At 25.6% G+C, this 11,792-nt stretch overlaps 3 protein-coding genes across 3 annotated transcripts; all 3 read left to right on the forward strand.

The window, feature by feature from the left end:
* Positions 1 to 1,406: 1,406 nt before the first annotated feature.
* Positions 1,407 to 3,341, forward strand: LOC113794690 (carboxypeptidase B-like). Its single transcript, XM_075819991.1, has 6 exons — positions 1,407 to 1,589; positions 1,665 to 1,998; positions 2,060 to 2,429; positions 2,500 to 2,722; positions 2,809 to 2,893; positions 2,966 to 3,341. Exons 1-6 carry the CDS (start codon positions 1,407 to 1,409, stop codon positions 3,148 to 3,150), a joined length of 1,380 nt encoding a protein of 459 aa, XP_075676106.1. The 3' UTR covers positions 3,151 to 3,341.
* Positions 3,342 to 3,518: 177 nt separating this feature from the next.
* LOC113794691 (uncharacterized) lies at positions 3,519 to 9,895 on the forward strand. Its single transcript, XM_027344818.2, has 3 exons — positions 3,519 to 3,818; positions 3,878 to 5,837; positions 5,898 to 9,895. Exons 2-3 carry the CDS (start codon positions 3,893 to 3,895, stop codon positions 9,338 to 9,340), a joined length of 5,388 nt encoding a protein of 1,795 aa, XP_027200619.2. The 5' UTR covers positions 3,519 to 3,818; positions 3,878 to 3,892; the 3' UTR covers positions 9,341 to 9,895.
* A 33-nt stretch (positions 9,896 to 9,928) lies between these two features.
* Positions 9,929 to 11,655, forward strand: LOC113794692 (uncharacterized). The gene is made up of 3 exons (XM_027344820.2): positions 9,929 to 10,689; positions 10,757 to 11,192; positions 11,260 to 11,655. The coding sequence occupies exons 1-3, from the start codon at positions 10,064 to 10,066 to the stop codon at positions 11,563 to 11,565; spliced, it is 1,368 nt and encodes a 455-aa protein (XP_027200621.2). The 5' UTR covers positions 9,929 to 10,063; the 3' UTR covers positions 11,566 to 11,655.
* The last annotated feature ends 137 nt before the right edge of the window (positions 11,656 to 11,792 follow it).

Below are 11,792 nucleotides of genomic sequence, written 5' to 3' on the forward strand. Positions count from 1 at the left end.
TCGACGAGAGAGAGAGAGAGAGAGAGAGAGAGAGAGAGAGAGAGAGAGAGAGAGAGAGAGAGAGAGAGAGAATATTGTGTGAAAAATTACCTTATTTCATTTATTTGTATTGAAACAGAATATTCTTTCTCTCTGCTGGTGTGTGTGGGCTTTCTGTAAACATTTGTTTTGTTTTGGTTATATAAACACTTTTTTTTGGCTATTATTTTATCGATTCTTTGAAATTGAATTTTTTTCGTTTTGAAAAGATTTTGATTTATAATAGTAATCTATTTTAGTAAAAAAAAAGACGAATAAACAACAAGAAGAAGAAAAGACGAATAAAGAATAAAAAAAAATGTTTGTAAATGTATCCAATTTGTAAAAATGATTGTTGCTATTATTACAAACTAGAAATTTTTGGATTGTAAATCGAATAATTTAAAAACGAAAAAACGAAAAAAAATTCACATTTTTTATTTGTTCATTTTGTTTGTTTGTTTGTTTCTTAACAAACAAAAAAAAAGAAGAAAATCTAATCAAACAAATTGATCCATTCCCGTTCCATTCAGACAATTTACATTTTACATTCAGTGTTTTCTGTTCTGTTCTGTCGTTTTTTTTGTTGTTGTTTGGTTTGGTTTGATTGATGAATGAAATGGAAAAACTACTGCTGGTTCATCAAATAAATTCTGAAATTTTTTTTTGTTGTCTGCAATTCTTTAACTTGTTTGGTTTTTTTCAGTTGTTTTTTTTGCCATTCATTGCTATTGCTACTGCAATAAATTCTGTAGGATTCTGTTGTTGTTGTTTATCTCTGCATGTTTTTTGTTTGTTTGCTGAAAAAAATTCCTGAAAACGCCCAAGAATATTAACATAGACGAACATTTGAAGGGTTTTTTCATATTTTTTTTCTCTTCTTCTATCTGGTTCATAATTGATTAAATTTTTGTTCCAACCAAACAAAACCATTATGACGATGATGATTATGAAGAATTTTCTTTTTTTTCTTTGATAGAAATCAATCGATCAATCAATCAATAGGATCGATCGATAGATTCCATTTGACTGATTAGTATATTAGAATAATGATGATGATGATTGGATCTCATCTTACTTCCTTGTTTGGTTTGTTTTTTTGTTTTGTTTTGAAAATCAAAATAGCCAACCAGTAGAGAAAAAATTGGGTTAAATCATTTTTTGGTTTCGGGGTAAAATTTTGATGGCCATTTTAACCCAATACTGTAATCATTGACAAACAATATGACCGGATTATCAAAGATTTGAAGGTAAACTTTGATTTTTTTTTGATTGCAAAACGGAAATATGATGTTTGAAAAAGTAGCCAAAATTTCAATATAAAAATGATTTAAAATTTGATTGTTGCAGTTTGATTTTTCAAAATTCAATTGATAATCAAAAAAAAAATGTTGTTACATTTTTTTTTCTTATTCATCATTACAGTGGTGAATACAGAATCATCGATTGATTTTCATCGTAATAATGATGATGATGCACATTTAGATTATGATGGTTATCAATTGTTACGTATTAAACCAATCAATAATAAACAAATTGAATTGATTAAACAATTTCAATATGATTATCAGGTGAGAATTTGTAATTTTGTAATTTTTACTTTGTAATTTTTACTTGTAATTTGTAATTTCTTTATAAATAATCAGCTGGATTATTGGAACCAACCATTTATTCAACAAAAGCATGATGCTGATAATAATAATTTTCAATCAATTTTAACACTTATTAATCCACAACAAAAACAATTTATAAAATCAAAATTAAATCAATCAAATATTGATTATGATATTATCAGTGAAAATTATAAAAAAATTATTGAACAACAAAATCTGGAAATTAATTTAGCTAAAAAATTATTTTATCAACGATCATTATCAGCAAATGTAAATGTAAATGATTATTATTATGATCAATTTGATTATGGAAATTATCATACATATGATGAATTATATTCACAAATTGATTATCTGGCCAATAAATGTATGTATATTATTTATGCAAATTTTTATGCAAATTTTCAATCAATCAATTGAAAACATAGATCCAAAAATGGCTGAAAAAATATCCATTGGTTATTCATATGAACGACGTAATATTTTCGGTATTAAAATTGGTAATTTAATGATGAATAATAATAGCAGCAGCAGCGACCAGAAAATAATCTTTGTTGAATGTGGTATACATGCACGTGAATGGATATCACCAGCATTCTGTATATGGTTAGCTGGTCATTTATTATCCTCATCAACTACTAGTCAATTAACATCATTGATTGATCATTATCAATTTATTATAATACCATCCGTAAATGTTGATGGTTATGTTTTTACACATACACATCAACGTTTATGGCGTAAAACTCGTTCAAGACAGTATGGTTCATTTTGTATTGGTGCTGATCCAAATCGAAAGTAAATTTTTTCAAAATTTTTTCAATACAAATTTTATTTGATTTTGCTTCCTTTTTTTACCCTCAATTAGCTGGGATAGTTCATGGTGTCAAAAAGGTTCATCATATGATCCTTGTACAGATATTTATTGTGGTAAACGACCATTTTCTGAAATTGAAACCCGACAAATGGCTACATTTTTACAAAAATATAATGGAAAAATTTTTGCCTATTTTGCTATACATAGTTATAGTCAATTATGGATGTTTCCATATGGTTATTCATCTAAACGTATTAATGATTATAATCGTTTGGTTAGTTTGTTTATAATAATAATAATTATTATTTTCTTGTAATTTATTTTGTAATTAATTTGATAATTTTGATCACAAAAAAAAAGAGATCAGCATCACAAGCTGCTGTCAATGCAATACGATCATTATATGGTACACAATATAAATATGGTTCAATTGCCGATGTAATTTGTAAGTGATATGTTTAAATTTGTAATTTGTAGAAGTCAAAATGTTTTGTTTTTTGTTTTAAATATCTAAAAGATTTAGCATCTGGTGCTAGTGTTGATTATGTTTATGATAAATTACAGGTAAAAAATTCATTTGCACTTGAATTACGTGATACAGGTACATATGGTTTTCAATTACCAATTTGGCAAATTATACCAACATGTTTAGAAACATGGACAGGTATAAAAGCAGCAATTAAAATATTGGAAATATATTGACAAAATTTGAAAATGAAAATTTGAAAAAAACAAATACCGCCATCTATTAAATGAAAAATATACAAACAACAACAAACTATTTCAATCCAATGTGATCACGTGTGGAAAGAAAAACAAAACAAAACAAAAATTATTGAAAATTGAATGAATTTTTTTAAAATAAATATTCTTTTATAAATTCTTGAATATAATTTAATATTTTTTTTGTTGTTTGTTTGAATTAAAAATATTTGAAAATTATAAAGTAATTTTTAAATTTTTTAAAAATTTCAAAAATCAATCTGTTGCGCTGTGTATATACATAGGTTAAGTCGAAATAGTTTCGGCTCATTTTTCTTTTCCAAATACAAATACAGTTACCCTTCGTACTGGCGGTACTCGGTATAACAAGGTTTCGAATATAACTAGCAAACCCTGTTTTTTTTCGAGCGATGACTGTACCTTCTTGTGCACATGTGATGAACATAAAATCGAACGAATAAGTTCGAAATTCTTTTTTCTTTAATTCGCGTTTTTTTCTCGACTAATTCTACTAAGTTGATAATATATTCTTGGCAATTTTTTTTCGCAATTACCTGTTGTTTTATTCTGAATTCGTTTCTTATAAACTACATTCCAGTTGTCGATTTTCTACTAAATTCGTATTTTCCAAATACGAATGATCAAAGGTAAGTTGATCGATGATTTTCGAAATCTATCCGAATTTTAGATTTATTTTGTTTTGTAGGTCTATTTTTCGGTTATGGATCCAACAATTTGTATGCAAATTGTTGATCTTTTAGATCAATTTAAAACTTATTATGGTGAAACACCATCGATGATACATTCATATCGTAGATGTGAAACAGTATTGTCATTAATTGCCAGTTTTTATGAACAAACTGTAAAATTAGTAATTAATGGTGAAATATTGTATTCAATTGAAAAAAATGAAAATATTATCGCAATGAAGAAAAAATATCTTGAAGATAAAGAAATATTAGGTGATTTTTCACCCGTTTATATTCAATTAAAAATTATCATTTTCAAAGAAATTCTTGAACGTCCAACCGATTCTGAAATTTGGTTAGATATTGATATTAATGGATATTATCCAAAAACTACTGTAAAATATATGTCACCAGTCAATCCGGTTCATCTTATGCGTTTGAATCGAATTATTGAAGAATTTTGTAAAGAATATTATACAAAAATTGGCTGCTTATTCAATTTAATATATTATATGAAATTATTTGTAAAATATTTATACAATATTAATGATGATGATACTATTTTTCGTTTAAATGAAACTGCCAAATTAATTATGAAACTTGTAACTAAACCTATTGATCCGATACCAGTAAATTATGAAGAAGAATTAATGTTTAAAGAAACATATGCTAATGATGATCCACCAATTGAGAATGCTATTCTAAAAGAATTGGGAAAAATTAAATTCAAAAAAATGGTTGCTGTTGAATTAGATTTAATTACTATTGAATCACTTGTTGGTCAATCATTGATTACGCCTCCAATTTCATCGATTTGTTTTGATTCAACATTTAAATCATCTAAATCAATTAAATGTAATCTATTATTGAAACAAAGTCGTTATATTCATTATCGTTATGGTGATTTTTATTTTCATTCATCATTTTATGATCATGATGGTTTTACTGAAAATGATGAAAAATATCGATATTCACAATTAGAATATAATTTTGAATTATTGGCTAATAATTTGGGTGATCTTTATTCAGAATTTCAAACAAGAATGTCTTATATTATAAATACTATTGGAATATTATTGATTTCAAAAATTAAAAAAGAAATTAATCCAAGTAAATTTTTAAGCTATTATTATAATTTTAAAATTGATTGGTCAATTTCTGAATCATTATCGAAAAAACCGACCAAAATGTCGATCTCAATTGTTAAAGAAGCTTTTCCCGATACAAATACTATGATATCATTCGATCATATTCAATGGATTAATAGCTTTATTGATGATCCGATTTGTTTGCAAGAACATAACAAATCAAGAATTTTAATTTCATTTATTGAAGCTATGACATTATTATCCGAAAATGATATGTTTTATGGTCATTTTGATTGTGATAAAATATTTATTGGACCAGGTGGAATATTAAAACTTTATGATGCATTTGTTGATACATTTATTATTAATTTGATTCCAATCGTTGTTCGTGAATTGATCAATTTTGAAGAACGTTCGATAAGAAAATTGACTTGTCAAAATTTTCTTGATAATAATTTCTATATGTTTCATATTGTTTTGAATGAAATATTTAATGTTGGTGCTTTTATATTGGCATTGAATAGTGATTTTAATATTAATCCATTACCACCGACTTTTGATAATTATATTGTAAAAGAAAATGAAATACGTTCCGAACAACATTTAAAATTGGTACCATTTGCAAGAAAACCTGAATATAAATCAATGATTCATTTGCTTTTGCTTTGTATGGCTTCGGATTATAATAAACGGCCAACAATTTCAGCCATTTCGGCACATGATTATATTACAGCATGTGAAAACGATATATTAAAAATTCCATCGGTTCGTTATCCATTGAACGAAGATCAAGATGATGATTTTGATTTGTCCACCATAGCCAATATCAAATCGTTAGCATCATCTCGTCTTGAAAATGAATTTGATATTCTTGCTTGTATCGGTAAAGGTATGGTATTTATATTTCAATGTTAAAATTTTTTTCCATTTTTTTTTGTTGCTTATTTAGGAGGCTTTGGTCTTGTTTTGCGTGCAACCAATAAATTGGATGATTCATATTATGCTATAAAAATTGTTAAATTTGATGATCAACAAGCATCACGTATAATGAGAGAAGTACATTATCTTTCTCGATTAAATTATCCAAAGGTTGTTCGATATTATTCATCTTGGATTGAATCTGCTGATATTAATGCAATTAGACATAAAATTAGGTTTATTGATGAAACCATTTCGTATGACATGTCAGTGGATCCAGATGATAATGATTCAGATGATGTTGAAATGTCAATTATTGGAAAAGTTCTATGTATTCAAATGGAATATTGTGAAATGGGAACGTTAGCTGATTTTATTGGATGCGGAAGACTTGTTGACGAAAGAGAAGCACGTCTTAGAATATTTAACGAAATCTGTGATGCCTTAGCATACATACATGGAAGTGGAATAATACATCGTGATCTTAAACCATCGAATATATTTTTTGATTTTGATTATAATGTAAAAGTAGGTGATTTTGGTTTATCTATACTTGATAATTCAATTCCTTCGGGTGATAATAATCCATTGTTACGAGAAAATAAGCCTTATCATACCTATAGTTTGAATGCTGGTACATATTTGTATATGGCACCTGAAGCTCGTAAAGCCAATTTATTTGGTGCTTATAAACCTGATTTTAAAATGGATATTTTTTCACTTGGTCTTATATTTTTTGAGATGACCTATTATATGAAAACTGATTCGGAACGTCATTGTATTTTATCAAAATTTCAAGATCCAAAACTTTCTCTTCCTATTGAAGTAACAAAAGAGATTAACGAAGCAGATTTTAAATTGATTACATTAATGACAAAATATCATCCATATCATAGACCAACAGTACGCGAAATAATGAATTTAATCGATAAAGATGAAGATACTTTTCATTTAATATGGGGTCCAGTATCGAAGGAAATTAGCCGAGAGGAACAAAGTGATATTAATCTTTATAAAAATTTGATTAGAAGAATTTTCCACAGTAAAGTAGGAATTCGAGAAAATGCAACATATGATTTTCGATCTATTATTAATCCTCTTCATAATTCTGAAAACTATTTCAATTACAAACTTGTGTTTATAAATTTTGTAAAAAATATTCTTGAATTGCATTCATCATTATTCGGCGCAACTCAAATGCTATTACCATTATTGATGACTAGAAGTTTTTTACAAGATTTGCCTGGTGATCAAAGTGTTTTGTTTATCGATCGAGATGGAACACAAGTTACTTTGCCTGATCATTTTCGTGCAATGTTTTCTCGTTATTTAGCATCTAATCCACATATTGTATTTTTGCGTAATTTTTCAATAGAAAAAACATTTCATTTACATTATAAATATGATAATACATTTACTCAACATCATGAATCTTCATTGGATATAATATTTCCTGATAATGGTCAATCATTATTGGTTTTACCTTATGTTGAAATTATTGGATTTGTTATACAAATATTGCCAACATTTTTACCAAAATTTAACGAAGAATCAACAAAAAATGCTCATCAAATAGATCCTTTTGTTATAAGATGGAGTGAACTTTTGTCATCAGATAATCCATCCTATAGATTTGAAATTCATTTATCAAATTTGAATATATTTTCAATAATATTCAAACATTTTGAATTACCACAAGATAATTTTAATTCATTGATACATCTTTTATCACAATCACCAAATTTACTTACAGAAAAAGCTAAATTTGTATTCGAAACAAATACATTGTTTCCACAGGTAAATACCAAAAAATTGGCTATACTTTATGATTTGCTCAACATTTGTGAACCAACTAGTGTGAATTTTTTGCTTGAAATTAAACAAATTTTACAACAATTATCAACAAAATATAATGAATTTGAATCATTATTTGAAAATGAAATCAAACCAATCATCGAATATATGGATGCTATTCGTTTTCTATCATCTGCATATTTTAATGAAAAAGAAATTAATTTTAATGATTTATTTGAATTTCGATTCAGTTTGTTAAGCTTAACACCGGAATCATTTTATTATGATAAAAATATTTTTGTTCAATTTCGATTTTTTACAAGACCTGATCATAAAACTGAATTGATTGCATCAGGTGGACAATATGATAATGTTATAAATAATTTTCGTTTACAAATGAAGATACAAAATTTTAAACCAGCACATGCATTTGGTATTTCTATTGATTTGGATTTATTAATACAATTGGTAAAATCATCATTAATGTTAAAATTAGATACACCATTAACATTTGATCAATGTTATTATAAAATGTTTACAAATCGTTTAGAAAAAATGAAATTAAATTCATCGAATGGATCACGTTTTTGTAATATTGATATTATACTTATTCCATATATTATTGATAAAGATTTATCAACAAAAACAGAATCAAATTTTAAATTTAATATTTCAAGATTATTTGCATATGAAAAAATTTATAGATTTATTCGACAATTTCGTAATGATGGTTACAGTACAATTGTTATGGCAGAAACAATTTTAAAAAATTTTGATAAAAAATCTATTGCAAAATCAAATTATTTTACAGAAATTTATGATAATGCTAAATATCAAGCAATACCATTAATTATTGTTATGCAAATTAATTTATATGAATTAAACATTATTTATTGGCCAAATAAAATTGAAAATCAATTAATTATTGGAAAAAATATATTTCAATTTGAATGTTTAACATTAGAATCGGTTACTGATAAAATTTTTGAATTTTTGGGCAAAGATCGAAAAAATGAATCTCAACCAATGTTAGTTGATCAACAACAACAACAACAACAACAACAGATTGGATTAATGGAAAGAACATCAACATCATCATCAGCTAATACAAATATTCAATCTACAACATCAACATCTACTAGAACATTACGAAATTCACAATCAAATACAGTGAATGATGAACAACGTCGTCAATCTATTTCGACAACAACAACAACAAGAACCACAACATCATCATCATCAAATCAATCATTAGCATCACGTATTGAATTTGTAACAAATGGTAATGATAGACGTCGTCATTGGAATAGTTTAAATGCTGAAATACAAAAACTTGATTTAATATTTAATTTATCAAATCCAAATCTTAAAATATTGGCTGTTGATTATCCAATGAATACATTGAAAAAAATTTTAGAAATTCTTGATCTTGATTCTTGGATTAATCAATCATTAGATTTTGTTATACCAACTATTTCTACTATTGAATCTACATTAAAAGAATCATATCGTTTACATCGTGATTCAATTAATAAAACAATTAAATTTATTAATGAATTTTTTCGAAAAAATACTATTGAACGTCGTCAAAATGGTCGAAATATTATTGTACATGGTGCAATTATTATTATTATCACTTATGCTGATCATTATCAATATCAAATTATTAATCCTAATTGAACCAACAACAACAAATTCGGTGATTGATTTTCTATTTATCTGTTGGCCTTCTTAATTTCTTATTATTATTCTTAAGTCATTGAAAATTTGCAATCTCAAAACAACAACAACATAATAATCACACACATGAATCATAACCCTTTTATTTTCTCTCTTTTGATTAATTTGCTCAAAGTTTTTTTTTTGTTTTTGTTTGTGATAAGATACACATTTCATTCATCTAACCAAAATGATGATGAAGATGATTGATTGTTTTTTTTTTTTTTTTTGTTTTAACAGCCATTAATTTTTTTGTTTTTTAATTTGATTTAAATTATCATATCGTATTTATAAACATACATAATCTACTTATTACAATTTTTTTTTGGTTATAAAAACTTCTGAAATACATTTTCTATCTATCTATCCATCTATATCTCATTATATCTATAATTATAATTTATAAATGTTTTACACAAACAAATTCACAATTTACTATTTATAATATGAATTTTGATGTTTGTTTTTTTGAACTTTAATAAAAGCCAACTTTTTTTTGTTTTTGTGGTCATTTGATTAATTGTTCATTTTTTGTGTTAGTCATGGTCATTATGATCGTATTGAACTGTAAAGTTTTTTTCAATCAATCGTTCATTTGACTGATTGTTTGTTTGTTTGATTGATTTATTGGTCGTCTCTCTTCGGTTTTTTGTTTGTTTCTCTTGTATTCCGTTAACAATAACAATGGATAGTCGTACACCGAATCGACAGGATAGATTAAAAAATTATCGTACACCAATCAATATTCAAAGGAATAATCGTACACCAATCAATGTCCAGACAAATTATCATCGTTCAAAATTAACACCAATTCAAACACCAAATTCTTATCATCGTTCAAATCGTACAATAATATCATCATCATCATCATCAACAATATTACGTAATGTTGATGAAAATCATTTTCAAGATATGACACGTATACAAGCATTTGATTATATTGATAAATTTATAATCGATGCTGAAATTGATTTTAATCTTTATCAATTTAGTAAACGTCCAATATTTTTAACATTTGTTCGTTTAGTATCATTATGTTTTGTACGAATTGGTGATAAATCAATGATATTTGATCCAAGAACAACACATGATGATTTTTGGCGAAAATTTAATCTACAATTTGAAATATTATCATTAAATATTCGTATACATCGTCATGATTTAAAAATGATGGGACAAAATGAATTATCAACAAATAATATTATTAAAACATTTGCCTATCTCATTAAAAATCGTTTATATCCAATATTGAAAACAATTAAAGAATTGGAAAAATTACAACAAAAATCTATTCAAAATATTAATCCAAAGTATGTATTAGGGGGGTATTAATAATTCATTGTTTTAATCAACTTCTTCTTTTTCTTTTTTATATAGAAATGAACCAGATTCAATAATAGAAGATTCTGAACTTGAACTTGATGAACAACAATTATCAACTATTGATAATGATACACTTAAATTAATTAATGAAAATATTTTAAAACAAATTGAAATTATTGATAATGATTTAGCTAAAATTGATCAATCAATATTACAATTAAAAATTGATAATAATAAAAAAACAGAAGAAATACAAACAATTGAAAATGAATTAAAAGATATTGATGAACAAATATTTTTGGATGAAAAATTAACAGTATCATTACAAAAATATGAAAATAATTTTGAAAATTTTAAAATTTTTATGCAAATTAATCCATTATTTAAACAATTGGCAGATGTTTATCAAAATTCCGAATTGATTTCAATCATTAAAAAAATACCAAATAATCCATTAGATAATCTTATTCGAATCATTCAACAAATTCAGGTAAGTTTGTTTTCTAAAAAAATTTGCTAATTCTTATTGAAGAAGTTTTTTCTCTTGAAAAAATTAGATTGATGGATCAACAAATTTAGATGAAAATACAAATAAAGTTGAACAATTGATTGAACAATGTCAACAAATAATTTTTGAAACAATGAAAATTGAATTGGAAAAATTACAATCAATCGATGACAACGAGGATGATGATAATGATAATGATGTCGATGTCGACAACAACAACAATAACTTCGATAACAACAACAACAATGATGATGATGATAACGAACAAAGACCAAGACAACCACGAGGAAGAGGACGAGGTCGAGGTCGAGGACGATCAACGAAAACTAATCAAAACAGCAAAAGAAACAAATAAATTTTTTCAGAGTTTGATAATTTTATTATTCGATTTTTTATTTGTAATTTTTTTTAAATAAATCTCATTTCATTTAATCGCGATCATTAACAGTAGTGAGAAAAATACATTTGTTTATTTTTGTTTATAATTTGATAATTTAATTTTTGTAAAATTTGAAAAAGGAAATCTGGTTATTTGTTTATTTTTTTGTTGTAGATATCTGTGTAATTAATTTAATTTTTATA

Source organism: Dermatophagoides pteronyssinus, unplaced genomic scaffold, assembly GCF_027571235.1.
Source record: "Dermatophagoides pteronyssinus isolate colony J.1.1.1.1 unplaced genomic scaffold, Derpt_VIB-CSIC_2022.12 sq0005, whole genome shotgun sequence".
In the NCBI taxonomy this organism is placed as follows: Eukaryota; Metazoa; Arthropoda; class Arachnida; order Sarcoptiformes; family Pyroglyphidae; genus Dermatophagoides; species Dermatophagoides pteronyssinus.